Source organism: Arabidopsis lyrata (assembly GCF_000004255.2).
Source record: "Arabidopsis lyrata subsp. lyrata unplaced genomic scaffold ARALYscaffold_7, whole genome shotgun sequence".
In the NCBI taxonomy this organism is placed as follows: Eukaryota; Viridiplantae; Streptophyta; class Magnoliopsida; order Brassicales; family Brassicaceae; genus Arabidopsis; species Arabidopsis lyrata.
The window spans coordinates 459,829-486,043 of NW_003302549.1; the positions used below are offsets into that span (position 1 = coordinate 459,829).

The window sequence follows — 26,215 nt, forward strand, 5'->3', positions numbered from 1 at the left end:
GCATAAACATTGTAAATTCGTCGGGTGTTGTATAGTAATAGTATTGACAACATCGTTATAACGGTGATGCAAGACACTAATTGTGGACTAAAAAATTTCATCATGCAATATTAAGCGGTTCTAAAGCCGCACATTCAAAATAAAGCACCACTTAGGTTTTCATTAGCCAATTATTTAAAACCCAAAATAAAAAGTGTGGAGAGTCTTGGAGTGACACTGTAGTTAAGCACTAAGCTTTAGACATACTGGTTGAGGATTTCATCAACAGTAGTGTATTTGACATCAGGGTAAAGGTCAGAAGCTTCTACTCCAAAAGAAGGTTCGATTTCAAAGCTTGTGTGTCCCCCTTTCACGAAAACGCAGTGACAAAGGGATAGCATCACATTGAGTGGAGGCGAAGATTCTGCAGAAAAAAGGAAGAAAAAAAGCTAAACCCATCAATGGACATAGCTAAACAAAATTGGAAGAAGAAGAAGAAAAGGTTTAGGATCAAAACCTATGATCTGTTTGAGGAGTTGTTCTTCTGGAACGTAGATTCTTTCAAGTGTTTTGCCAATCTTGTTCTCCCAAAGCGAAACAAGATCGTTGAAGGAGTAAGTGTTCATTGGTGGCCTAACATATAAGATTTTGTTCAAAGTTCTTGGATCATCTACGGCATTGATTGTGTAAGTCGCGATGTCTTCTTCCTTGTTGAACACAGCTGCAAAATATTACCACAAATCAAACACACAAGAAGGGAGTAACTAGACAAGAAACTGCAGATGTTTCAGATAATTGAAACGTAGTATCCTTCGATCCATGTTATAAGGTTCTGACAAAGACTAACCATATCAGTCCGCGAGTTCTTAGAGAATTTGTATTAGTAAAAGAAAAGAAAGAGTTGTCTTACCTTTGAGGGTTCCATCACCTAAAACAATGACCTTATCCCGAGGAGCAGAAGTAGCCCCGGGCTGTGCCAGAGTTGGAAGAAAGTAGCCAGCGAAGAAGTTGCATGAGACATAAGTGTATGGGATTCCTTCGGCTTCAATTGTTCGCCGGATATTTGCCTTTGTAGCATAGGCTGACTTGGCGGGTTCGACAGTGTGAACACGGTCTACATCATTTCCAAACTCTGAGGGAAAGAATCTCTGCAGATGTGAATATGGTGCATCAGCTGTTGACGGTAATTAGTGGATACAACAATATCAGAGTCTATAAAAATTCTATGCTTGCACAGCATCCAAGTTCAATGATTCTATGAAGTATCACAGAAGAGACCAACACCAAAGCCATTGGTTGATATGTGGTGAAATCAAACAATTCAATACAGGAAATGACGACAAATTCATTTAGGGGTTCCAAATGTGAAATGAGACTAAGATTTATAGACAATTGGGGTTACCTTAACATTACCGGCTTCTTTAATGGCAGAGATGATCTTGTATTGATGTCCCAAGAGGGAGTGTCCAACCGTAGAGATGACCACATCCGCTTGCTTTATGGAATTCACGAGACTCGTATGATCGTCAAGATCTCCCTATCCAGTTTTAGTCAGTCATAATCAGCAATAACCATTAAAGGAAAGAGAAGAGCGTTAAGAGAGATAACGATACGAACGAGGAGAAACTGAACGCCGAGATTCTTGAAATTCTCGATGGTGATCGATCGTGAAGGGCTTGTGAGCGTCGAATTTCTAACGAGAACTAAGGTTGGGTGCCCAGATCTTGCGCTCGCTTCCACTATATATTTCCCTATGTAACCCGTTCCTCCGATGAACAGGATTTTGCTCTTACTCGTCATTTTTATGCTCGGAGAGAGACACAGAGACAATAAGCACAGTGGCGGGTAACAACGGAGTGGTTCACAGATGAAAGAAGAGAATTATGATCCCAAAATTGCGGCTTTTTATAAATAGTATGAACCCACTCTGAGAGAGAGAGAAGCGGCTTATTATAATGACAATAATACCCTCTGTAGTCAACACTTGAGCTACTTTTTTTAGTCAAAATTTTCTTTGAGACGTGGGCCATTATCCTAATAGTTGTAATAATGTTTTTTATTGGGCCATCGTAAAGGCCCATGTATTAATTGTATAATAAAACGAAGCGTTTTTCTAATAATAGCTGATTACTACTATCTAAACAAGTCTAGAACCGCCTCTTCTGGTTTAGGAGGAGAAGAAGAAGAAAGAAGTGAAAGATCTCGTGGAGGTAAAGTTTAATCATGAAGGTCTTCTTGTTCTTCGATTTCTTTCCTTGCTTGTAGTTAGGTGGAAATATATAAACGGATAATTAATGGTGATGTTTAGGAATGGAAAGAATCATCTCTTCAATGTACTTTTTGTTTAGCGGACATATAAGTTTCCAATTTTTGCGTGGAGTATTTGTTTAGGGTTCTTCATTCCTGTTTGGCATTTGATCGAATACTTGGTGGATATCTTTCTTATTCTACCAAAAACGTTGTGGAATTTGTTGTCTTGGATGCTCTGAGTTTCGGTTTTGTTCTAGCTGCATCTCTGTGTTTCGATCAAATACTATCTATGTGAAGGTTTTGTGCTTGTGAAAATCTCCTCGGAGGTCTTTGGTCTTGTGATTTTTTCTTTTCTTACTTCTTCTCAAGTAATGAATGTGCATAACTAACTGTTCTTGGTTGCTCTGTGTTTTACTAGGGTTCATTCTTGTTCAAGTATTTACAGGCAGGAACAAATGGAGACCCAGAAAAATCAAGCCGAAATCCCTCCGAAACCGGCCATGACTTCATGTAGGAAGAAGGTAAAGGATGATGCCACTTTCTTTGAGGACGTCAAAGATCACATTGATGACTTCATACATGCCTCCATGGATGAACACAAGACCTGTTTCCAGAAGACCATCAAGAAGGTTATCTCTCAATTCTCTTATAGTTTATATTTAGTCCTCATAGAGGAGATTGTTCAATACATTTGCTACAGTTTGTGATTTCTGGCTTCAAGCAATATGCTTTTTGCAGCTTCATTTGTTGATCATCTGTCTCCTAACTAGGCTTATGTGGGTTGATTTCAGATGTTTGGATTATCAAAGGCGGTCGCAGAGAAGCAAGCTGAGGAGGCAAAGGGAGTCGAGAGTCAATTGCCTCTTCAGACGACAGTGTCAGAGTAAAGACTAGGTTCTTTCCAGCTGGGTTTGATGTCGTTTCTCTTGTTTAAAATCACATCCAAGTTTCTTTGTAAATTAACTTTTCTGACCTAAGAAACCAGATTAAAATTCAAACATTCCAAATGTTATTGGTTTGATCTTTGTCAAACAGCTGGTAACATAGTAGCTATTGATCATACAATATACTTGCATAATGCATACATAAGACTCGTACAACAAAGAAACAAGAGAAATAAATTGCATAACTTAGCCCATAGATCCAAAAAGATATCTATATTAGGTTCTGGATACCAACATCCAATAAAGCCTAGTATGTTGTTTGTTTCTTCTTGAACAGACCAAGCTGCTCCGGTACACGTTTACAGATTTTCAAGCTTGAAGCTGCAACATACAAGAACATGATTTATAAATTCCCCATGTTAATAAATATACCATCAAACTTAATCTAAGTAGGAAAGTATCTGAATGCCATTGTTACAAAACATACCAGAAAAGCATCAATCAAATATTCACTTATGAATTCATCACAAAGCCAAGGACATTGGAGCCAGAAGCATACCTTTATCAAACAGTTACAGCTAGACATCGTACAATGGTGGAAGGTTCTTTCAAGGTAATCACGATATTAGACCACAGAACCGTCCCCCAAATCTTTCCTCCTTCTCTCCTTTCCAATCTGATCTCCGTGCAACATATTTGGGTTGAACCCTTCTCAAGGTTAAACATAATTGCAAGATTTCCACCGAGATTCGACATTCTAGAACCATCACGCTTGTCAGGAAGATCGTCGAGACCCTTCAAACGATCCCAAACCATGGCAATTGGATCAAACACCCATATTCTATTCTTGCTACCAAAAGTGTAAATCCTGCCATCAATGACGCAAGAACCAACACTCCATTGTGTGTCCAACAACTCATCAGTCTCCACTCTACCTTCTTTAGGATCGTAAACAAAGCTATTCTTCCGATCCATAATGTAAATCTTACCATCTATGGCAAAACTTCTGATGGTTAAGTCATGCATTTCCACATTATGAACACCCAAAACAGACTCCCAAGTTTGAGTCTTTAGATCAAAAGCCTCAACCCAATTCACAGACTGAGGGTTACAACCTCCGATTACATACAATTTCCCGTCAACGAATCCCACGGCGGCACAGCCACGTGCCTGCTTCATGCAAGGGAGGAGACGACACGTGTGAGATGGACATTCGACAACAAACCCAGTGGAGACCAATTCGTCATCGATGCATCCACCAAGGACGTAAATTTCAGATTCAATAGCGACAATTGACATCCCCCAGCAAGGAATCGAAGGAAACGACGGAATCGGAACCAATCTATGGTTAATTGAATCATTTCCAAAGGGTTTGAAATTGAGAGTGTACCATCGAGGAGTTTCCGTAGCGTGAGATCTAAGCACAACATAAAGGACACGCTCGGTGCGGCGAAGTAATGATCTTTCGACGTAGATCTCCGGCGAAGCGATGAGACGCCTGAAGGTCTTGGAGACGAGTGAAATCACCGGGTAGTAACATCTCGGCAAGCGTGCTAAGCAATTCAGAATGATTTCATCTGGAAGTAGTAACAGAGACGATGAAGAAGACGGTGCCAGATCAAGCTGTTTCTTTGGCGGCGGTTCTTCGGCGATTGAGCTTACGGAGTTCGAACTCGCGACCGAATAAGGCATAACCGCTCCGCCGCTGCTATGAAATGTCAATCGCGAAAGCAAAAAATACTTTCCCGTTTTTTATTATCTTTAATCACCTAAATGGGCTTATTAGATTAGGCCCATATATTTATATTACGCCTCAATGTGTAATTTTATAAGGTCTCTTTTATTCTTTCCCGCTTTTATTATCTTTATTTAATCACCCAAATGGGCTTAGGCCCATATTTTCTAAATTAGGCCTCAATTTTATAAGGTCTCTTTTTTGCAAGCATCAAAATTTCCCGCCATGTCTGTATTGAAACAAGTTTTCGTTTTAAAATCCCCAATTTAGAAACCCTAGCGGTTCGTGGATTTTGTTGAACCAAAGCTCGCGATTACTAATGGCAGATTTTTGGAGGTAGGTATTTCCAGCTTTGTTTTTTCCGCTATAGTTATTAATACTAAGACCACGATTCATGATGATGTTGAACTTTTCATTACAAAGAACCTTAATACTAAAATTGGAGATTCGAAAGATATTGATTCTTCAAATTTAGCGTTAAGCTTATGTCATAATTAATAATTCGCCATTGAATGCTTAAAGAGAAAAATCGATAGGTGTGTCCTCTTTTATTCTCGATGGTTTTTTATTCACTGCAGCCTCATGTTTCTCATCCTGCATACACAAAGTATATATTAATCAAATTGGTGGTTTTGTATTCTTAATTATAGCATAATGTGTCTTATTTAGGACATTACACGTACCTTTTTTCCTCCTGACTAAGCCTGCCATTGGTGCAGCCTCCACTAGTTCTGTAGTTTGGGAATGGAACATGACCGTTCTCTATGTTGTTGATATCTTGCACTAGGAGTTCGTAGTGTCTCTTTACCTCCTCTGTTGTTTTTCCACCCACGACTTTTGCTACATTTTGCCAACGGTTAGGAGTGTCCTGGTCATAGGTTGCTAGAGCCTGCTCAAAGGCTTTGTTCTGCTTAGCGGTCCACGAGCCAGAGCTGTGAGAAGACATTGAGCTTGATGCCATTGTTATATGACTTGTTAGAAAGAGATTTTTTAAGTATGGGGAGATTACGAGTCAAGAGGATGATATGTGCATATATGTTGCAGAATGCTTCCTATTTATAAAGAGATGTATAAGGTGATTTTAGGTAGTGCCATTCGTAGCAAATATCTTGCAAAAACGAAGAGAATTTTAAGTCATTGTCTCCATAGGAATCGACTAATGAGCAAAATGAGAATATCAGCAAATATTGTGGAGATCAGTATCTAAAGATCCCAACTAATCACTAATATTTGGTTCTAAGTTCTTTTTTTTCTTCCACATTTTGCATATGATGCTTAGGGTAATATTACCTATACGTGTTTTTACTGTTGTGATTACTTTCATGTCTTCTTGATTGAGTTAGAGAGGTGTTACGTCAGAGCAGGTTCTCACATTCAATTCTAGATTAAGCTTAGAAATAGCTTAGAAATTTAGCAAATTATTTGCCAGTCTTCATCTACTTTGTGAAATAACGTTTGGGAGAATTCCTTGTTATTTCTGGTATACATTCGATCACATTGACTATCAAGGTTTTTGGTATCAACTCTAAATGTTTTGAAAGGAGAACTTGTATCCAAAAAACAGTAAATGGAAAGTTCGCCATTAGCCATAGGTTCTCTTGAATTAAAGTCCTTGCAGGAAACTTTATTGTTGATTGGACATCAGGGATACTCTGTCTTGAACATCATATCAAGTTACAGAAGATAAACTTGTCCATACATGTGGAAAAGGTCAAGTCTCTTTGAAGTTTGGCAACCATGCTTTTCTTGGTCATCTATATTATTATTTGCATTTTGGTCTTCAATTGTTTAAAGTTTAAACAATCACTTTTCTTGGTGGATATTGAAATTTCTGTTGGTTTCTATTCTTTGGTGTCAAAGATTTGCAGCTTTGATTGCATTTAGTCATTAGTTGCGGTTACCTATTACTTCTTTATGTTGATGGTGAATTTTATATCCACTCTACATGAGAAACCAAGGATAAAGAAGATCGTTTTTTTTTTAATGCTTTTTACTGGTTATGTGGATTTTACTGTCTTTATTGTTTGTTTATCATGATCAACTAGGCACCTGGTTTGCTAAGATATATGTTCAGATAGATTATTTCCTGAAACTAATATATTCCTCTATCGGCCATATCAAGGTGTTATGGGTGATAGAAGACCATTCTTATCTCTTGAATTCATATCAGGTTAGGTATCATAAATCCTAAACTATACAAGTCTATAAATGTCATACTAAATGGTATTAACTTTAAGAACTAAATTGGTATGATTCATGCACGTAGATTTAGTCTATTTTCTTGATGTACACCAATTTGTGGCCTTACAAGATATTTGCATTTGTGGTACAAATTTTACCACAAGGTTTAGGTTTTATTCCTTGCTAGATATTGCTGAGAACTCAAGAGACTGCCATGGTTTTGGGATAGGGGATAAACTACTTTACAAGAAAGAAAAGTGAAAAAGAATCTTAATCATGAGACTGGTGGCACAATATATTCTGGAGATATAGCTGCTAGTTGCTATGGGATTCTGCAAGTAGGCATCCACGATATATGTTCTCATCATCGGTTTCTTTCTTACATAGGTGTTAAAATGGTAGAAAATACACATCCCCACATTTAGCTTTAAGCTTCGTGTAATCTCTTGAGCTGTGAGATATTAGTTTTTTTCAGTAACATCTGAATTGGTTGTTACGCAATATGGATTCGCTGCATCTTTACTTTTGTGACATGAAGAGTTACATAGGGTAAGATTTGGTGGATTTGATTCCATATCTCCAGTTTCAAGTTGCATTTCCTATAGCAAAGGTACTGGCCATTTATGAAACACGTTTCCTAGCTGGTGATGATTGGTGTAAATTGTCACAGTAGCTTTCCAAGAATATGTGGGAAAAAGAAAGGAAAGGAGAAGCATTTTCTTGCAAAACACCAAGTATTATATTCCTCACCTAGTGGTTGCTCCTTTTGCAACTTGAGGAACTAAATCCTCATGTATTCTTTAGTTCCTTTGTAGACTTGGTTGTTGTAGCTCAATTATTAATATGGGGTTACTAATATTATAGTCGTAAGAGGCAAAATTTTGGCCTAGTACTAAGGCTGATGCTATGCTATAATATAATAATTTGAAAAATTAGAACACTTTGAAGTTTGTTTCGGTAATCTTTGCAATCTTTGATCATAAAAACTTAGAATTCTTTGTTAACAAATGCTACGTTAGATTTTTATCACAAACGGTGCAGACTGTTGTTGTCACTTGGAGAATGAGTAAACAGAGCATTGCTCGACAAGCCTCTACACATTTGTCAAGAGACAAAAAAAAATGCACGATTTATAGCATTGTCCAAATTTTCGGTTCGGAGCTGCTTTGAGTTTAAAATAGTAAATATAGAATCATAAAATTAAACTTGATATGATTTCATTAGTGTTTAATGATCATTTTATGGATTAGGGTATAAAGGAGAAAATCATGTTTCCTTCAAATTTTTTCCTTGAGCTGACTGGGTCTCTTTTTTTTTTTACTTTCCGAAATGTATTACTGAGCTGGCGCCCGGAAGCAATTATTGGCCGGTTTAAGAAGCAATTATTGGCCGGTTTAAGAAAAGTAACGGAAGGAGAATATTGAGAAAATGTCTCATAACTCCCCTTTTGTAAATCATAAACCTCTTATATCCTTTTTATGTCTACATATCCCCTTCCCAATTAATGAAATGTGATCTGACGATTTTACCCTTTCTTTTTCTTTTTCCCTCATTTTAATTAATTAATTTTGTGAAATGAAAAAAAAAAAAAAAAACGTGAGAACGCGGAGAAGAACGCGAGCTCGAGCTCTCCTCGCCGGAAAATTCGATTTGAGTCGCCATTGCAGCCGTATCCTCTCCTCCGGCGAGCTGCGTCGAGATAGAGAGAAAAGGTATGTTGTTCGAGCTGCATAGAGTTTCAAATTGAAGTTTTTGATTTAGAAATGTAGGAGATTCAATTCAATTAGATTTGAGATTAAGCAAATTGTGTTTGGATATGCACATTGGAAGTTTATGCATAGTTTCTGGGTCGAATAGGTCTGTAAATGGGTAAGAAATGGATTACAGCAACTGAATCATAGTGAATTGTAGTTTTGAACCCGAAACCATTCGATTTGAGTTCTTGTCGCGAAAGTACAACTGGTAGAACTGGGTAGAATTGTACCTGAATCTATTGAAAAATATATACGTAGTATTACTGGTTATATTAGTATTACCTAGATGTATGTAGTATGACTAGTTACACTAGTATTACCCATTTACATGTAGTATCACCAGTTACACTAGTATTACCCATTTACATGTAGTATGACTAGTTATACTAGTATTACCCTGAATTGTAGTACAACTAGTACAACTAGTATAACTGACAGAGTTTTTGTATTGTTTTTGCAGGATACAATGATGGAGAACGTGATCATATATTTTAAATGCAAAGGTCGCATGTATAGCTTGATGATGAATACATCGGAGGGGAAAATAACGCTCTCCATGTTAGAAGGTAGGATATGCACGAAGCTTGGATTAGATGAAAGTAAGGTTAAATTGCAAATGAGATACAATGCTGTGCTGATGGGACCAACTGAAGAGATTTACATTAGTGATGATGAGGATGTAGGTGTCTATATATCTTCAGGTGAAAATTACCGTAGATATGTTTTGAATGTGGACGTCATCACTCCACCAGAATTGCCCGAGCAACTGTCGAGAGTGGAGCTCCTCAATAAAAGTTCTGTTGGTAAGAACTATGTGGAATTGGATTCAAATGAGGATGAAATGAGAGATAGTGCTGCCATCGTTTTGTGCGAATGCGAGGAGGAACAAGGAATAGTACCAAATGAGGCAATAATGGAGGTTGATGATACTCAAGATCCTGAGATTGGATCACGTGATGAATCTATGGATAGATGTGATGATAGGGGTGATGAATACGTTGAGCCACCGCCTGTTGTAGAAGCTGGTCAGTTTAAAAAAGAATGGGAAGACGGTATTGGACTGATCCCGGATAAGTCACAGTGGGATATCCCAGATGAGATCAAAGCGTTGAAGGTATTACCTCTGCCTCGTAAAAAGAAGAAGGGTAGAACAAAAGTATTGAGGCTTCCATCCACCGGGGAAAGGCGTCCAAAACGTCAAAGGACTCAAAACAAAAGGAGGCCGAGGCAATCGCTGCAATGGTTGTTATTTGGCAACCATAGTATTTGATTTTATCTGAACTTGATGATTTGTAAACCATATTTGCGTTGTACAACTATGTAACACTAGATTTGCCTCCTGTAATACTAGGTTTTAATTCACTGGCGTAAGGGTAATACTAGTATAACAGGTATTACTAATGAAAAAATTAGGTAACACTGGTATAACTAGTATAACTACTGAAGAAAATTATGAAATTTGATATTTCTAATTTTTTCAACACCAACTATAACATAGACTATTAAGTGATAATAAACTCTTACAAATGATTTAAAACGAAGTAAGAATAGGGAAAAAAAAATATTTTCATGTAAGATTGTTTTATGAGACTACATCCAACATATTCCTTATACTTTTAAGCTCACTTTTGATATAAACTCCAATTTAGGATTGATATTTTACAATTTTATATATTTTTAACATTTTATTACATTAAACCTTTAGAATTCAATAATAATAGAGTTTCCTCAAGTGTACAACTAGATAAATCATTTTTAAGGATGTGTAATACTGGTTAAATTTGAAAACACCAAAAGTAAAACTATGTGGACAATTTGTACAACTGAAAACTAGGGTACAACTATGTTAAAAAAAACGGCGCACATGTCACAAAGACTGCGCACACGTGGATTTGACTGCGCACACGTGGGTTTGAGTGCGCACACGTGGGCATATAATTCCAATTTCTCCCCCCAAATTTTTTTTCCCTCCAATTTTTCCCCCCAAAATCAATTAAACCCAAAATCAACAAAAACAAATAACTAAAATTCTTTTTTTCTCCACTTCTAATTCACAATCGAGACTTCTCCTCTCTCTCTCTATCTCTCAATTTACTCTCTCTCTCTCTCCAAGCTCAAGAAAATGAGATCCAACTTTTTCCTTCTCTTCAATCTTTCTCTCTTTTTCAATTATGGATCGATTGTGTGAGAGAGATCCATGGTATGATGAGATGAAGAACGCTAAGAAGATTTATGATCAATTAGAAGAAGTCGGAATGATGGAAGGAATTCCGAATAGATGTCCTTGTGGTGGACGCATCCTCGACAAGATCTCTGAGAACGATGGTGACAAAGGGAAGAGATACTATCAATGCAACGTGTATAAGGTAAATAGATAGTATCATTATTGACCCGAAAGTAAAACTGGTAGAACTTGTTGAACTGGTAGATCTCTGAGAACCCAGATGTATGTAGTATTACTAGTTAGACTAGTATTACCCGTAAACATGTAGTATTACTAGCTACACTAGTATTACTCAGATGTATGTAGTATTACTAGTTACACTAGTATTACCCAGATGTATGTTGAATAATTGAACTCGATATAGAATTCTTGTACTGTAGAATGATGGTTTACACATTCGGAAACTTTGGGATAAAGCTATGGAAGAAGAGGTGACTAACTTAAGGGAGGAGGTTGATACCCATCACAAAAAGATTCAAAGCTTGGAGTACTATCAAGAAGAAATGCGTTCGGAGTTGAAAGGTAATGGTAAGGAGATCCAAAAACTGAAGGAGTTAGTCGCTCATCTAGCGGAGAAATGCGTTCGGAGTTAGTCGCTCACTAATGTATAAGCTTATTTTTTGCTTTGTAAGACTTGTCTATGCTTTGTAAGACTTTTCTATGATTTGTGAGACTTTCCTATGCTTTGTAAGCTTATTACCATTATCAGTATTACTAGTTTTACACGTATTCCTTAATTAGTAATACCAGTTTTACTAGTATTACCAGTATTACCATTATCAGTATTACTAGTTTTACCCGTATTTCTTAATTAGTAATAGCTGTTTTACCCGTATTCCTTAATTAAATTTATAAAACTAACTTAACAAATCCAAATTAAAATCCTAACAAGACAAATCCAAATTCAAATCCTAACATAACAAATCCAAAACAATTAACATAACAAATCCAAGTTCAAATCCAAACATTAAAGAGACAAATCAGTCAACCAAGCTGTCTCTTGCTCCGAGTCGTCATCTTGGTGACTTGTGGGTCTCTTGGCATGTGGAAGACGTGTTGAAAACTCGGATGATTCTCAAAAAATGCCCTCTCAGACTTGCTCATCGGAGGCTCCAACTCGTCGAATGTAGTCAACACTTCGTGAATATAGCACCGAGTTGATAGCTTGATTTTCTTCACATATTCTGAAGGCGGGAAATACATACTCAGCGGTGGTATTGCTATTGTTTCCTCGTCGATCTCCTGCAATAGAACAGACATTCATCCATATATCATTATTCTGCGAATAGTATTACGAGTATTACCAGTATTACCCTGAAAATATACACATAGTTGTACCCCAGTAATACCAGTTTCACCCAGAATTCAAACACATAGTTATACCCTAGTAATACCAGTATTACCCAGAAATCAAACATATAGTAATGCCCTAGTATTACCAGTTATACCCAGAATTCAAACACATAGTATTCCCAGTTCTACCAGTTATACCAATAACCATAGAATTCAAACACACATTATACCTCAGTTGCAATAGTTTTACCCTGTTCTACCAGTAGTACCCAGATATACACATAGTTTTACCTTGTTCTACCAGTTTCACACCATTCAAATACTTACCATCGCATTTTCCGGCTGATTTTCTGGCGCAATCTCATCCTCCTCATTATCATTCTCATCAGAGGAGGACTCTCCGCCCAAAGATCTACTACCATCATCATCGGAGGACTCCTCTCCTTCCTCATTCCCTTCTTCTTCTTTCTCTTCTTCTTTCTCTTCTTCTTCGCTCTCTTCTTCGCCACTCTCTTCTTCCTCATTCTTCTTTGAATTTTCTTCCTCATTCTTGTCAGACTCTTCTAAAACCGGACTTAATGTCTCTGGGACTTGTTGTTCTCCCTCAATTGCCGTCGGGGATGGCTCCTCCGTCGAGCCTGGCTCCACCGTCGTTGTGGTGGATGGCTCCACCGTCGGGGATGGCTCCTCCGTCGAGCCTGGCTCCACCGTCGTTGTGGTGGATGGCTCCACCGTCGGGGATGGCTCCTCCGTCGAGCCTGGCTCCACCGTTGCCTTTGTTAATCTCTTCCTCTTTAACCCTTTCTTTGGAGGCATTATCGGAGAGGTTTCGAAACGGGATACAAGAAACGAGAAAAGGAATCAATAAAGTTGGAAGATGATTTCGCAATCTCTCAACTACAGTTTCTGGGAAGATTTGAAGAGGAGAGGAAGTCGGAGCAAGAGAATCTCCAACGGTTAGGGTTTTCTCTTTGAATTGGGGATGAGTTTTCTCGTTTTCGATTTCAAAAACAAATCAAGAAATTTGGTGGGTTGAGAGAATGGATCGGGTCTGGTTCAAATAGATCCAAGTTTTAGCAGTAATATTGAGGTTTTGGTTGGGGTATATCAGTAATATCCATAGTTTTCGATTTAATTTTAAATAAAAATAAAATTGTGTTTTATTAGGGGAGATATGAGACGATGCTTGGACAAAAAGGGACTCACGAGACAATTTCTTGAGAATATTCGAGCAATATATTGTTTGTTGGACATTTCTATTCCCATTAAACAATGCTCACGATCGGCGCATACTTGTGTCTCTAAACAATAAAGTCGTGCAACGAGGGATCGGCGCATACTTGTGTCTCTAAACAATAGGTCAATAATAATTTTATAGTTAAAAATTAATACAGATTTTGTTTCAAAATAAATACAGATTTAGTACTTTGCACAAAAATTAATACAGATAGTTTCAAAATATAGGCCTGACGGTAATTCGGCTGTACGAAATTATAGGTTTGTTGAGTGTCGACAATGATATATTTCTTCTTTTTTTTTGGCAACAATGGAATATTTTTGGGGTGTTAATGGAAAATCTCAAATCTGGTTAAGAGGAAACCTTATAATTTAGTGAACAACACGCGAATTAACATTTCGTTCCAGACAAAGAAGACTTTAAACGATATGTTTCATCAAAAAAGTAAACCAAACGAACGATAACCAAACCAGAGACAAACGGTGACACAAAACCAAATCTAAACCAAAAACAGAGCGGCACGAAAGCCACACCATCTTTGATTACCAGCCACCTCCACCGCTTCCTCCGTAACTTCCACCGTCACCTCCTCCGTAGCCACCTCCCTCACGGCGACCACTACCACCACCGTATCCTCCTCCTCCTCGGCCACCACCGCCTCCACCAGATCCGTAACCTCCACTACGTCTCTCGTAACCACCACCTCCTCCTCCGTATCCGCCACCGCCTCCGCTGCGGTAACCACCGCCTCCGCCTCCACGGCCTCCTCCACCGCCGCTACCTCTTGACTGAGCCTCGTTCACGGTGATGGTACGTCCATCGAGCTCTTTTCCGTTCATCTCCTCAATCGCATCCCTCATGGCTTTCTCGTCCTTGAAAGTGACGAATCCAAATCCCCTTGACCTTCCGGTCTCGCGATCGTTAATGATCTGCAAACAAAATCAACCAAATCAAACAGATCAGCAAAAACAATCGTACAAGGAATATAAAAAAAGCAATGAAATAAAGCAAAAATCGATCGATCTCCGAGCTCATAAAAGCAGGAAGATGAACGTACCGATTGGAAAAATTAAGTAACAGTAACAAAGAACGAACGAGAGAGAAGATAGTAACAGTAATCGAATCAAGTAACAGAGAAACACAGATCGGAATCAGATCCGTCGAGAATCAGAATCATCGGAATCGGCTGGATCCGGGAGACCGATCTCTCGTGTAACAGACCTTAGAATCGAGAACGTCGCCGAATTGTGAGAAGGTCCTTTCTAGATCATGATCTTGGGTGGCCCAGGCAAGGCCGCCGACAAAGCACCGGTACTCAACTTCTGACATTTTTTTTTAGGGTTTCGAAATTTGAGAGAGAGAGACTTGTATGATTTGGGATGATAAGACGCAGCCTTAATTTATAGAAGAGGTGTGACGTAATAACCACTAGGGTTTGCTCAAAGATTTGGAGCTTTAATGGAATTTTAACTCTGATTAGGATGTCTGGTTAAATGGGTTAGTGGTTAGGCCCACATCATGTGAGCGTTTTGGAAAACTAATGATTTTTCTCCTCGTTTCGAGCAAAAAATATCTTTATTCTGTAATGACACTTTTATCCCTCGTCTCGTCTTTGTGTGATAGTAATTGGGCCTCATGTTTATATTGGCCCTATTTACTTTAATTGAAACAATTATAATTTCGGCCCAATGAATCTCCAGTTTTTAAAAGCTCAAAGCATCACCAACTGTGCATGCAAATGGTGTTTAATACAATTTGGATTTTTATCATCTGGTTGGGTTACCTCAGTCACAATGAAATTCACGATTTTTTGTTTACCTGATCTCGATTAGAAAAATTGCAAAATAACAAATTTACAGAGAAATTAGTAAACTCGCAATGTTTTTGAAATCACAAAGTGGTACGTAACTAGTATCGTACTCTACGGATGCTACATTGTTTAAAAGATCATTTACACATTAATAAAATGAAACGATGTGCAAAGTATGTCGATAATGTGCAATAGATTTATTTGTTTTGTCATTAATTATGACAATAATGCGAAATAGCTTATTATTTTCCGTGTATTGCATTATTACGTTTCTAAAAAACAAGCTTGAAAATTAACCCTCTTGACTCTTGCATAGACGTACAGTGATTGGATTATTTATCGGTCACACAATATGTGATATCCATAATTTACCATAGATTTTAGTGTTTTTCCTGTATAAATATTTTGGTATGTTATGTGATATTGAAATTAAAGCTAGATATGCAGATATGTAAACATATCAAATCGTTCAATGGAATTCAATTTTCAATCATTGAATATCTGGATACACTCAATCTCTACTAGAAATAGTTGCTGTCTGAATATTATTTTTTGACAGCCTGAATATTAATTGAATTGTTTTACATGTGTGTATAAATTATACCAAAATTAGACGGATGAAGCTATAGAGTAAATGTAATACAAAGTCAGTTAAATGGTTTAGAAGTATCTTGATTTAGATTTTTGTGCTGAAAATGCTGACTAAAGCGTGTAGAAGAGCTTTTTCAAAAAGAAATATGTCTAAGATAAAAAATTTTTGAAGTATTATACTGCACGTAATATGAAAAAGAATAGTAGACTTTTTTTATAAGAGGGACAATTATTTCATTTTTCTCATAACTAATTAGGGTATTTTTAGTCGTTTTAATACGAGGTAAAAAAAATGAACTAATAAAACTGTACTATCGTAGCTCCTAGGAATTTTATCATTTACTTTTTAAACTAGTAAAATGATGGTTATCATATTAAACGTAAACAGAATATTAAGTACAGTATTTAAAAAAAAAAAAAAAAAAATTTCAAATGAGTATTAGTTTAATAGTTCGATAAGCTGTCTTGGGCGGGATCGTTGAGAGTCAAACTTGTCAAAACTTGACTTTCAATTATGTGCGTCTCGGTGTCACGAGATCGAACCATAAATCTTGGGAACGTGCGAGTATACAACGAAAGAACCTCTCATCGGCCGAGTCACTTTTTTATTTTCATACACTTTCTTTTCTTTTCTTTTTGAATCGGCCGCTGTTCTTGACCAGTATGAAGCTATCTCTGTCCAGAACAGTTCTGTAAGAAGTTTTATATCAAATATTATAATATTGGTTTCGTATTATATTAGACTTTCCATCTTTCTCTCTCTAAATCTAGGACAAAAAAACATGGAAGAGTTAGAGAGAGAGGGAGAGGCAGCAGAAAATGATTGATAACCAACAATGAATGGTTTTGATTCTGAAGTGCACAGAGAAAAATTAATTGCCAAGAAAGTCGCAGAGGTAACAGAGTGAAGAACCTTTTTTTTTTTTATCTTTTTTGAATAATCATAGAAAGTCACAAAAAGAAAGTTTCCTTTTTTGATCCGATTCGAAGGAAAACCAAAAAAAAAGATTTGATTATTTCCATAAATCGCGAAGATTCTTTCTAATTGAATCTTAGGCGATGAATGGCTTTTAAGTTTTTCGAATTACTAGTCATCAGGGTTTAGAGAAACCATGGTGGTTCTGAAGAAGACATCCTTGCTGGTCTTCTTCTTCTTCTTTGTCTTGTTGTTAGAGTCAACGTTCGAGCAACAGACAAGTTCTCTGGATGAGAAATCGGCGCTTCTGTTGTTAAGGTCTTCTCTTGGGTTAAGGAGCAGAGATTGGCCTGTGAGAGGCAATCCTTGTCTGAACTGGAACGGCATAGAATGTGATCAGAAAGGTAGAGTAATTAAGGTCAACATTTCAGGGTTCAGAAGGACTAGGCTTGGGAATCGAAACCCGCAATTCTCAGTTGATTCGCTTGTCAATCTCACCCGTTTGGCTTCCTTCAATGCCTCAAGGTTCTCTCTTCCAGGTCCAATCCCGGTTTTGTTCGGATCGAGTCTGTTGACTTTAGAGGTTTTGGACCTTAGCTCTTGTTCAATCACAGGAACAATCCCTGAAAGTTTGACTCGGTTAACACACCTCAAAGTTCTTGATCTTTCAAAGAATGCAATCAATGGGGATATTCCTCTGTCTCTTACCTCTCTTCGGAATTTATCAATCCTTGATCTTTCCTCAAACTCGGTGTTTGGTTTGATTCCTGCTAATATTGGGGCACTCTCAAAGCTCCAGCATCTCAATCTTTCGCGTAACACCTTGTATTCTTCAATACCTCCATCACTCGGAGACCTTTCTGCTTTAGTCGACCTTGATCTCAGCTTCAACGACCTGTCAGGTTCGGTTCCATCCGATTTGAAAGGGCTAAGGAACTTACAGACACTTGTAATTGCGGGAAATAGCCTTTCAGGATCCCTACCTCCTGATCTGTTCAGTTTCCTGAGTAAACTTCATATTGTTGACTTCAGAGGCAGTGGTTTCATAGGCGCTTTACCGTCCAGGTTATGGTTGTTACCGGAGCTGAAGTTTCTAGATCTTTCTGGAAATCACTTCTCTGACATGCTGCCTAATACCACTGTCAGTTTTGATTCTACTGTCTCCATGCTTAACATATCCGGGAACATGTTTTACGGTAATCTCACACTTTTACTGAGAAGGTTCCAAGTTGTTGATCTGTCAGAAAACTATTTTGAAGGTAAAGTTCCTGACTTTGTGCCAACCAATGCTTCATTGAGCAACAATTGTCTTCAGGGCCCAGCGAACCAGCGGAAATCGTCGGATTGCGCTTCCTTTTATTCCAACAAGGGCTTAACTTTCAACAATTCCGGACCTCCTGAAGAAAAGAAGAGTCCTAAATCTTCCTGGTTAAGCCACACGAAAATAGTTATACTTGCTGCAGTTGGAGGGTCTATATTGCTAATGCTCATTCTCATAGTGTTACCTATAACAGTGAGTTTCTGTGTCCGTCGAAGAAACAGAACATCAACAAGTAATCATCCTAGAGGGAGACACAACGGAGTTGGCCCATTGCCTCCTGATGAAACACTTCCCTCAAGAGGAGGAGTCTCTATAAACTTTGGGAGTCTTGGATCATCATTTAACTATCAGCAGCTGCTCAATGCCACCAAGGATTTCAGTGATTCGAACCTGATCAAGAAAGGACATTCGGGGGATCTTTTCAAGGGCGTTCTAGAAAACGGAGTTCAAATCGTTGTAAAAAGAATCAGCTTGGAATCTACAAAGAACAACGAAGCATATCTTACCGAGTTGGATTTCTTCAGCCGGTTTGCGCATCCAAGAATAGTCCCATTCGTAGGGAAGAGCTTAGAGAGCACAACCCATAAGTTCTTGGTGTACAAATACATGCTGAATAGAGATTTACCAAGCTCATTGTTCTATAAATCCAATTCCCTAGTTGACAACGGATTGAGATCTCTCGATTGGATCACCAGACTGAAAATAGCACTGGGAGTAGCAGAGGGACTTGCTTATCTGCACCATGATTGCTCACCATCTGTCGTCCACAGGTATGAAAAATCATCCCTTTTACTGTTTTTCACTTTCAAGCCACCATTAGTTCATCACTGATCTTGAGTCTTCCAATGTAAATGTCTTAAAAAAAAAGGGATGTTCAAGCGAGCAGCATTCTCTTGGATGATAAGTTTGAAGTTAGGCTTGGGAGCTTTAGCAAAGCTTGTCATCAAGAAAACAATGGCCGTCCACGGAAAATAGCCCGGTTGCTCAGACTATCCCAGTAAGTGTCTCTGATTCATCATTTACCCAAATTTTGGATTAAACATCTAACAACAAGCTTGCTACTGTTTTCCCTCTTCAGATCTTCTCAAGAAAGTGTTCCTGGTGCGTTTATCTTCAAATGTTAAAGAATCAGATTCATAAAAACCTCTAATCTCTTAAATGTTCTAACAATCCCTAAAATTCCAGGGTCTCCAGCTACAGCAACATGTGCATACGATGTGTACTGCTTCGGCAAAATACTTGTGGAGCTAATCACAGGAAAACTCGGAATCAGCTCATGCCAGGATACCCAATTCAAGAAAATCCTAACCGAGATCATGCCTTACATTTCATCACAACAGAAAGAACCCGTAATGAACATTCTAGACCAATCTCTTCTGGTCGACGAAGACCTCTTAGAAGAAGTCTGGGCAATGGCAATCGTCGCAAGATCTTGTCTCAACCCTAAACCAACGAGACGGCCGCTTATGAGACACATAGTACAAGCCCTCGAGAATCCACTGAGGGTCGTGAGAGAAGACAGCAGCGAATCTGAGAGATTCCGTACGACGGGATCTTCGAGAGGATCTTCGAGTAGCGGTCGAATTTTTGGTAGTTGGAGACAAAGCGTGTCTGATCCTGTCGCGGCGGGAACCAGTAGCCTTCTGTCTCAAGCGGAGGGTTTAGCGACGGGCTCGTCGACGCGAGAAAGTAGCCGTGGCGCGTCGAGTCGACCAAGTATGAAAGATGTATAGAAAGGAAGACACACACGATCAACATTTTTACCTTTTTTTCTTTTAATTTTTAATTTTTTTTTTGTGGTTATGATTTGATCTCTTGTTGATAAAAAATTCCCATAAATTTATAATCTTTTTAGATGATCAAACCAGACCTGTCTTTTGATCTTCTCTTGCAATTTAGGTTGTATTGGGGTACGAATTGAAAAATAGTATACGTTTGGGGCAATAATATAAAAACAAAAGTTTCTGTAGTACTGGATGAGGCTAATTGGGCTGCTTTACTATATCTAAGCATTTAGCGTCTTTGCACTTAATGGGCCTAAGAGCCCCCTTACTTATTTATTTAGCTACATTCTTTCTTATTGCATATATCGTTTTCTTGTCATAGTAAATACTTATGTTAAAAAAATCGCTACGCGCTCGGATCGGGCCTAGCGCCTAGCGAAGAAATCGGAGATTAATCGAGGATTAGTCGGGGATTCATTTTAGGGTTTTTTTTGTTTAAAACAATATATAAACTATGTTTAAAACAATATATAAAACAATATATAAACTATATTATAACCGTGGTCTAGTGATTTCCGACCAGGTGTTTACTTCTTGTCAAGGGTTCAATACCCGACCAACACACCATCATTCATTTTTTTTTTAAAAGAGGGTAAAACTGTAATTTCTTGTATCATCTTCTTTAAGAGATTCAACTGTGAAACCCTAATCTACGACGGCCATGAATGCTTTTTAACAAAATCAATCATTTTAATGTGTTTTTGTTGACCAAAAGTTTATAGATCTAACACATCCTAACTTAATCCAAACTTATAAAAGAAAAAAAACAGAATTTTTCTTAACAAATCCGATTATTTAACCGATTATACAAAAATCCCGGCGGTAAGATGCCGCCGAGCGACTAGCCGCCGTGGAATCGGCCAATTTGGCCGAGTTTTTGAACGGGGGTTAATACCAATACGAAGCAAACACAAACTTTTTCTTTCAAAACCAATACTAAATGAATATTAAAAAAAATGACAAGCCAGATTGCAATTGAGTCGAGTGTACACGCGTTTAAGAGGGAAAGGTCAAGTCAAGTAACTACAGCATCTTGAATCAAAATATCACTCAGATTCCAATTCGGCAGATCGGATTCCGTTTAATAAGATCGAGATCCACCTGCGACGAATAATGACACATGGTTTGAGTATATATGGCAATAGAACCAAGGAAATATGTATACTTTATACAAAGATATCAGAATAAGTGATGATCTTGTGCTTACCTTGTGTCCAAACAAATCTCGGATGTTGTCGATACCATATAATATCATTGTTGGTCTAGTTTATGAACAAAAACCAAGAAAGAATCAGCAACGACCCTGAGATGTTGAAGGAGAATAAAAAGTCGTACCTTTCAAGAGAAAGACCCCAAGCGATGACTCTAACATCCTCGGGGAGACCCATTGGTAGAAGCATTTCGGGTCTGAACATTCCAGAGTTTCCAATCTCTACCCACTTCCCTAAACCTTCATGGTAGCTGACATCCAGGAACAGGTAAAGTTTTACTTTTTGTCTCTGTTTTAAGCAATTTAGATGATTATATTTTTTTTAACCAATTACCTGAAAATCTCCATGCTTGGTTCTGTGTAAGGGTTGTAAGCTGGCTTGAAACGCAGTTTCGACATCCCTGAAAAGCATGATCGCGTAAAGAGTTAACTTTTTCTCTCTCGAGCCTGAGCGAACCAAAGGAAAGATTCAATCAAACTTAAGGATAAGTTTACCTAAGCGTGAGAAGAAGTCTTTTAATACGCCAATCAGGTCTCCAAGTGTAAGGCCCCGATCACATATCAAACCTGATCCAAGTGTGAGATCATTCAACTCATTGAAAATAAAGTTTGACAAAAGATTATGCTAACTTTAATACAACTCCCAACTGTGACAAATCTGAGCATTAGAACTATACCTTCAATTTGATGGAACTCTGCAAGGTGGGTCCGATCAACAGCCTCGTTTCTGAAGACACGGTCAATCGAAAAGTACTTCTTGGGCACAAAAGGTTTCTACAGTAAGATAGAAATCTAATTATACTACTGAATTTTGGAAACTAACGTCTCAAAACCTGTCAGCTAAAGTCTCATTGAACCTGTGCTAGTGCATAAAGCATCCTAGATGAGACAGCCGTTGTGTGAGTACGAAGAAGATTCTTGTTTGCTTCTTCTCTTTTCCAATCATAATTATACCTTTAATGCAAAAGGCCATGTCAGAGTGATTGCAAATTAATTATCATTAATCCAAGGGGATAAGAAGATACAAGTCAATTACCCTCTTGATCCATAACCACCAGACTCATGAACACGTTTCACCCTCTCAACATAATCTTCCGGAAGTGTCCTTGTAGTAGAAGGAACTACATTCAAAGATTTACGCCTTAAAATTAAGAGATATATTCTTTGAGATGTCAACAAGTAACCTAGAAAAATCTGTCCCAAACAACAAATTTAGTGACGAAGCATTCAAGATTTGAACCTTTTAGAAAGAAGGTATCATGAGAATCACGAGCAGGGTGCTGCTGAGGCTGGAACAAAGCATCAAAATTCCAGAAGCTGTAGCGTATAGGAAACAGGTTAAGATCAGCCAACAAGCAGCAAGAAAAAAATGTATATTTAGATATCCTTAAAGCCTCCATGAAAAGCTGAACCCCAAGATTCTGTAATAATAAGACGATACCTGCTCTCCACAAAGTTGTTTGTTGGCATCTCCTCAAACCTGTGACCACATAAGGCTCACCATTAATTTTGGCAATCAACAAAATGGGGAAATTACAATATATGCGTAGAGTCTCTCTCACCCCATCTGAACAAATATGTCTTTAAACTGCTTCCGCACCTAAGGAACAAGAAAAGTAAAATAAACAAAAACTTAAGAGGTTTGTTAAAGAAATGGTTACCCAAATCCGGCACAACAATAGAAAAGATAACCACTAATAAACAATATATACACTTGAGCTATACCAAGCACCAAGCTTACTCTAAAGGGATACAACAAGTTTATTTTTTGTGCCAGCTTACCTTGAGAAGGGCATGAAGATGCCCAGCCTCAAGAGGCGCTCCTTTAGCTTCAAAGTTATACTCCTTAAACTCTAACTCTTTCCAGCTGCAAATACAGCAATTTCCTATCTTAATTGCATATCCAAACTACACTACCATCAAAAAGTTGAGAAAAGGCAAGGAATAGGACGAACTTTTGAAGATTTTCTCGAGTCAAATCGGTAGCCACTTTCTTTCTCTCGGGAGCATAATTAGGACCTTTCTTTACGGAATACCCCTTCCATATCCTGAGAAGTAGTAAGGATATCAGCTATTGATAATGATGTCTCCCAAAAGGAACGAAACATAAAAGAAACGTGAATTTAATTACTGTGGTACGATTAGTTTTCTGGCTTTAAGAGAATTGATACTGTCTTTGTCAGATTCCTGAAGGGGTGAAAGAGACACGTCAAATTAATATCAACTATTAAGGCATATACAACAAACGAACTCTCTACAGAAATAGTATAGCACAAACCTTCCCTTCTTGTATTTGTAAAAGCTGGCCTTTCACTTTATCTTCCACATGTTTAACCTACACTAAAATGGTTCAGATTGATGCAGACTAAACAAACTAAAATGTGACTGCGTGTGACATAGGTTAAACTGATTTGTACACTAGAAAACATCCAAAAAAGGAGATAGTAAACAGAGAGTAAACGATTTCAGAAAAATCTACTTGCTTACCTTCCTCGAAACTTGCTTTCCCATTTCCACCCACTTGTTTTTACCAGCTTGTGAACAGCCGATCTTGAAGACTGAAGGAGCTAGCTTTTTCTGAAATAGCAAGAATTTTACAGCCGTTATTTTAGCATGACTAAACAAATCCAACCATATATACATCTACATATCCACAACAATCACCTGGAGCTCATCTTTTGATATGCTGCCTTCTTCCGGCACAGCTAAAAAAAGTTGTACCTCTGGTGACCCTTCTGCTGCATATTTCTTCCCTTCATCAGTCAGAACCCATGTCTCCTTTTTAATGTCCTGCAGAGAATAGTCAACCCATGTTAATGACAATGCAAATCTAGTCCCCTAAACCTTGTTAATGATAGAAACTTATGGCATAATGTGATTCATCAGTGGCACTCAAGGAAAAAAGTACAAAACTTTCAACCAGATATCAAAACGTCTTAATCTAACACCCTAGACCCATAATCCAAACCCTTTATCGAATTTCTCTTTCTGCGCAGACCAAATTCAACCAGAGAAGGAATTGGATACAAGATTTAAGATTATAAATACGGGGAAGGACGAGTACCTGAACATCGATGTAACGAAAACCATGGAGACTTTTGATGACATTGACGACTTCGTTGTGGTCGAGGTTGAATTCAGCAGAAAATTGACCCGAATCCGTGATCTGTTCATTGTTCTGCAGGAACCCTAGTATCGCCTCTTCCGCCATAAATAAATCTCTTCAAGTTTTTTTAACAAAAGAGCCTTTGCCCTACTCTTCTATATCCTCCGGTCAAACAGAGAGTGAGTAACGCCGCAGAATAGTATTTGCGTTAAATTGGAATTAAGGGTTTGACTTTAGAGTGCGTTTTTAATAGTCTCCAATTACTTTTGAAATTGCAACATAGACCCAAATATTTAAAAAAAAAACAAAACAAAAAAAAAGGGCTAAACAAACTTTCATTATTGTAAAATACTCCTAACGAATTAATGAACGAAAAAAAAAAGAAAAAAACAAATTCAATTTACATGCATGATCATAAGCCATTGCGTCAAACATTAGTAGCAAGAGCATGCTCTAATCGATTCATCTCATCGGTTATAAAGACAACCTCAGACCACTTAACCAACCCCCAAATCTCTCCTCGATGTTCTTTTTCAATAACAATTTCTTCACACCAAATTAGTTTCTTCCTATGGTTGTTAAGAATCATGTCCTCCTCCCACAAAAGAGCTATGTTTCCTCCATAATTCACCAATTTAGCACTTTTACCACGCGAATGCATAAACGACCTGCACATTAATCCTTTCAAATCTTTCCATATTTTTTTATAGGAGTCATACCATTGGAGCGACTCCGTTCAATAACGGTAGAACACGTTCTCTATCACACAATTAGGTGAGTCAAAAGATGCATGATTGAACATTAAGTGTGCCTCTCTCCATCTTCCTTTATGTATCTTGTAAGTCATGTCAGTCACATAATTCTCGTCTAAACAACTTACGTATACAGTTTCTTTATACACTACACTTTTGTATTTAAAACTTCTGCATATCTCTTCGCTAGGAATCTGCAAAAACTCCCATGTTTGGGTCTTCGTATCGAAAACCTCAATCCAATTTGTTGAATCGAGATTCTTGCAGCCTCCTATTACATATATTTTCCCATTAAGGACGCAAGTAGATGGGGAGTTGTCACGTGCCACGCGCATGCTTGGAGCCTCACGCCATGTATGAGAACGGCAGTCCATGACCATGACCTTAGACGATGCATTCTTATTCAAGTCTCGCCCACCAATAACATAGATATTACTATATTAGAATCAACCACCACAACACCCGACCTATAGTCAAAAGGAGAATAAGAAGATATAATTGGGACCAAAATTTTGGTGCAGCTGTTTATTTTTTGGCGGAGGGTGAACCAAATTCGTGTGTCAGTGTTATAGTTGGTACGGGGCAGTAAACACACATAAAGACCACTGCTAGTGCAACCTAAGAATGATCTGAGCTCTTGAAGATCCGTTGAGGCAATGAGAGACCGGAATTTCTTGGAAACGAAGGAAAGGCTCGGGTAATACACTTTGGAAACACGCTAAACAGTTTAATACCAAATTATCAGGAAGCATCGAAAACGTCATCTGTGATTCTTCTTCCTTCGACATTATCACACACTAGTGAGCAAAATCTTTATACCTTTTCGCTTCCACTCGATCTATAATAATAATAATACACATAGTATCTGGGATCAGGCTAACTGGATACCTCTGGAAAAAAAAAAAAAATTAAATAAATAATAATTAATCTCTTCTTTTCTCTTCTCTTTGTTTTCAATAATAATCTCGTCCTAAACCCACTGCCACTAATACAGTATATATACCCTCATAGTCATCAAGGATTTGGTCTCCAATTCCAAACCAGATTCTAAAAAATGGAAACTCGTATCCCTTGAAAAGTGGAAAAAACTATTTTTATTTTAAAAGGATTAAGTTTACAAATTGAACTGTTACGAATATATTGATTTTATCTAAAACTGATTCACACGGATGGTAATATTTTTTAGTT

The 26,215-nt window shown here is 37.9% G+C and overlaps 10 protein-coding genes across 10 annotated transcripts; 4 read left to right on the forward strand and 6 right to left on the reverse strand.

Moving 5' to 3' along the window:
• Positions 1 to 80: 80 nt before the first annotated feature.
• Positions 81 to 1,949, reverse strand: LOC9302910 (isoflavone reductase homolog). The gene is made up of 5 exons (XM_021016886.1): positions 1,597 to 1,949; positions 1,382 to 1,516; positions 890 to 1,127; positions 497 to 700; positions 81 to 403 (listed from the first exon to the last, which is right to left on the reverse strand). Exons 1-5 carry the CDS (start codon positions 1,777 to 1,779, stop codon positions 237 to 239), a joined length of 927 nt encoding a protein of 308 aa, XP_020872545.1. The 5' UTR covers positions 1,780 to 1,949; the 3' UTR covers positions 81 to 236.
• Positions 1,950 to 2,090: 141 nt separating this feature from the next.
• LOC9304966 lies at positions 2,091 to 3,294 on the forward strand. Its single transcript, XM_021016889.1, has 3 exons — positions 2,091 to 2,189; positions 2,648 to 2,858; positions 3,021 to 3,294. The coding sequence occupies exons 2-3, from the start codon at positions 2,685 to 2,687 to the stop codon at positions 3,114 to 3,116; spliced, it is 270 nt and encodes an 89-aa protein (XP_020872548.1). The 5' UTR covers positions 2,091 to 2,189; positions 2,648 to 2,684; the 3' UTR covers positions 3,117 to 3,294.
• LOC9302911 (F-box/kelch-repeat protein At4g39240) lies at positions 3,216 to 4,852 on the reverse strand. Its single transcript, XM_002868848.2, has 2 exons — positions 3,673 to 4,852; positions 3,216 to 3,494 (listed from the first exon to the last, which is right to left on the reverse strand). Exon 1 carries the CDS (start codon positions 4,803 to 4,805, stop codon positions 3,678 to 3,680), a length of 1,128 nt encoding a protein of 375 aa, XP_002868894.1. The 5' UTR covers positions 4,806 to 4,852; the 3' UTR covers positions 3,216 to 3,494; positions 3,673 to 3,677.
• Positions 4,853 to 5,237: 385 nt separating this feature from the next.
• LOC9304967 (protein RADIALIS-like 1) lies at positions 5,238 to 6,075 on the reverse strand. The gene is made up of 2 exons (XM_002868849.2): positions 5,532 to 6,075; positions 5,238 to 5,442 (listed from the first exon to the last, which is right to left on the reverse strand). Exons 1-2 carry the CDS (start codon positions 5,807 to 5,809, stop codon positions 5,418 to 5,420), a joined length of 303 nt encoding a protein of 100 aa, XP_002868895.1. The 5' UTR covers positions 5,810 to 6,075; the 3' UTR covers positions 5,238 to 5,417.
• Positions 6,076 to 8,646: 2,571 nt separating this feature from the next.
• LOC110226176 lies at positions 8,647 to 10,855 on the forward strand. Its single transcript, XM_021016890.1, has 2 exons — positions 8,647 to 8,741; positions 9,244 to 10,855. Exon 2 carries the CDS (start codon positions 9,250 to 9,252, stop codon positions 10,051 to 10,053), a length of 804 nt encoding a protein of 267 aa, XP_020872549.1. The 5' UTR covers positions 8,647 to 8,741; positions 9,244 to 9,249; the 3' UTR covers positions 10,054 to 10,855.
• Positions 10,856 to 10,914: 59 nt separating this feature from the next.
• On the forward strand, positions 10,915 to 11,698 carry LOC110226177. Its single transcript, XM_021016892.1, has 2 exons — positions 10,915 to 11,149; positions 11,388 to 11,698. Exons 1-2 carry the CDS (start codon positions 10,955 to 10,957, stop codon positions 11,598 to 11,600), a joined length of 408 nt encoding a protein of 135 aa, XP_020872551.1. The 5' UTR covers positions 10,915 to 10,954; the 3' UTR covers positions 11,601 to 11,698.
• A 2,176-nt stretch (positions 11,699 to 13,874) lies between these two features.
• Positions 13,875 to 14,968, reverse strand: LOC9304969 (glycine-rich RNA-binding protein 8). Its single transcript, XM_021016891.1, has 2 exons — positions 14,759 to 14,968; positions 13,875 to 14,466 (listed from the first exon to the last, which is right to left on the reverse strand). The coding sequence occupies exons 1-2, from the start codon at positions 14,864 to 14,866 to the stop codon at positions 14,080 to 14,082; spliced, it is 495 nt and encodes a 164-aa protein (XP_020872550.1). The 5' UTR covers positions 14,867 to 14,968; the 3' UTR covers positions 13,875 to 14,079.
• A 1,433-nt stretch (positions 14,969 to 16,401) lies between these two features.
• Positions 16,402 to 20,147, forward strand: LOC9304970 (probable LRR receptor-like serine/threonine-protein kinase At2g16250). The gene is made up of 4 exons (XM_021019163.1): positions 16,402 to 18,945; positions 19,044 to 19,172; positions 19,254 to 19,276; positions 19,361 to 20,147. The coding sequence occupies exons 1-4, from the start codon at positions 17,051 to 17,053 to the stop codon at positions 19,906 to 19,908; spliced, it is 2,595 nt and encodes an 864-aa protein (XP_020874822.1). The 5' UTR covers positions 16,402 to 17,050; the 3' UTR covers positions 19,909 to 20,147.
• A 728-nt stretch (positions 20,148 to 20,875) lies between these two features.
• LOC9302912 (phenylalanine--tRNA ligase alpha subunit, cytoplasmic) lies at positions 20,876 to 24,461 on the reverse strand. Its single transcript, XM_002868852.2, has 18 exons — positions 24,234 to 24,461; positions 23,834 to 23,959; positions 23,657 to 23,746; positions 23,448 to 23,504; positions 23,301 to 23,356; positions 23,125 to 23,217; positions 22,952 to 23,036; positions 22,732 to 22,769; positions 22,611 to 22,649; positions 22,410 to 22,486; positions 22,206 to 22,290; positions 22,027 to 22,123; positions 21,847 to 21,943; positions 21,665 to 21,736; positions 21,504 to 21,570; positions 21,295 to 21,420; positions 21,167 to 21,221; positions 20,876 to 21,060 (listed from the first exon to the last, which is right to left on the reverse strand). The coding sequence occupies exons 1-18, from the start codon at positions 24,378 to 24,380 to the stop codon at positions 21,010 to 21,012; spliced, it is 1,458 nt and encodes a 485-aa protein (XP_002868898.1). The 5' UTR covers positions 24,381 to 24,461; the 3' UTR covers positions 20,876 to 21,009.
• Positions 24,462 to 24,557: 96 nt separating this feature from the next.
• LOC9304971 (putative F-box/kelch-repeat protein At4g39290) lies at positions 24,558 to 26,036 on the reverse strand. Its single transcript, XM_021016669.1, is given in 4 exon segments — positions 24,558 to 25,464; positions 25,467 to 25,746; positions 25,748 to 25,824; positions 26,031 to 26,036. Coding segments are annotated over 4 exon segments (1,125 nt in total). The 3' UTR covers positions 24,558 to 24,702.
• Between the last annotated feature and the right edge of the window lie 179 nt (positions 26,037 to 26,215).

Excerpts from the sequence above, each read along its gene's own strand:
- LOC9302910 (XM_021016886.1), bottom strand. The coding sequence starts at position 1,779 with ATGACGAGTAAGAGCAAAATCCTGTTCATCGGAGGAACGGGTTACATA. Across the intron at positions 1,517-1,596 it reads TCGGCGTTCAGTTTCTCCTC|GGAGATCTTGACGATCATAC; the intron begins GTTCGTATCGTT and ends AAAACTGGATAG. Across the intron at positions 1,128-1,381 it reads AAGAAGCCGGTAATGTTAAG|AGATTCTTTCCCTCAGAGTT; the intron begins GTAACCCCAATT and ends TCACATCTGCAG.
- LOC9304966 (XM_021016889.1), top strand. The coding sequence starts at position 2,685 with ATGGAGACCCAGAAAAATCAAGCCGAAATCCCTCCGAAACCGGCCATG. Across the intron at positions 2,859-3,020 it reads TCCAGAAGACCATCAAGAAG|ATGTTTGGATTATCAAAGGC; the intron begins GTTATCTCTCAA and ends GGTTGATTTCAG.
- LOC9302911 (XM_002868848.2), bottom strand. The coding sequence starts at position 4,805 with ATGCCTTATTCGGTCGCGAGTTCGAACTCCGTAAGCTCAATCGCCGAA.
- LOC9304967 (XM_002868849.2), bottom strand. The coding sequence starts at position 5,809 with ATGGCATCAAGCTCAATGTCTTCTCACAGCTCTGGCTCGTGGACCGCT. Across the intron at positions 5,443-5,531 it reads CTTAGTCAGGAGGAAAAAAG|GATGAGAAACATGAGGCTGC; the intron begins GTACGTGTAATG and ends TTGTGTATGCAG.
- LOC110226176 (XM_021016890.1), top strand. The coding sequence starts at position 9,250 with ATGATGGAGAACGTGATCATATATTTTAAATGCAAAGGTCGCATGTAT.
- LOC110226177 (XM_021016892.1), top strand. The coding sequence starts at position 10,955 with ATGGATCGATTGTGTGAGAGAGATCCATGGTATGATGAGATGAAGAAC. Across the intron at positions 11,150-11,387 it reads ATCAATGCAACGTGTATAAG|AATGATGGTTTACACATTCG; the intron begins GTAAATAGATAG and ends CTTGTACTGTAG.
- LOC9304969 (XM_021016891.1), bottom strand. The coding sequence starts at position 14,866 with ATGTCAGAAGTTGAGTACCGGTGCTTTGTCGGCGGCCTTGCCTGGGCC. Across the intron at positions 14,467-14,758 it reads GCGACGTTCTCGATTCTAAG|ATCATTAACGATCGCGAGAC; the intron begins GTCTGTTACACG and ends TTTTGTTTGCAG.
- LOC9304970 (XM_021019163.1), top strand. The coding sequence starts at position 17,051 with ATGGTGGTTCTGAAGAAGACATCCTTGCTGGTCTTCTTCTTCTTCTTT. Across the intron at positions 18,946-19,043 it reads TCACCATCTGTCGTCCACAG|GGATGTTCAAGCGAGCAGCA; the intron begins GTATGAAAAATC and ends TTAAAAAAAAAG. Across the intron at positions 19,173-19,253 it reads CGGTTGCTCAGACTATCCCA|ATCTTCTCAAGAAAGTGTTC; the intron begins GTAAGTGTCTCT and ends TTCCCTCTTCAG.
- LOC9302912 (XM_002868852.2), bottom strand. The coding sequence starts at position 24,380 with ATGGCGGAAGAGGCGATACTAGGGTTCCTGCAGAACAATGAACAGATC. Across the intron at positions 22,770-22,951 it reads ATCTTCATGCCCTTCTCAAG|GTGCGGAAGCAGTTTAAAGA; the intron begins GTAAGCTGGCAC and ends CTTGTTCCTTAG. Across the intron at positions 21,061-21,166 it reads GAGATTTGTTTGGACACAAG|GTGGATCTCGATCTTATTAA; the intron begins GTAAGCACAAGA and ends TATTCGTCGCAG.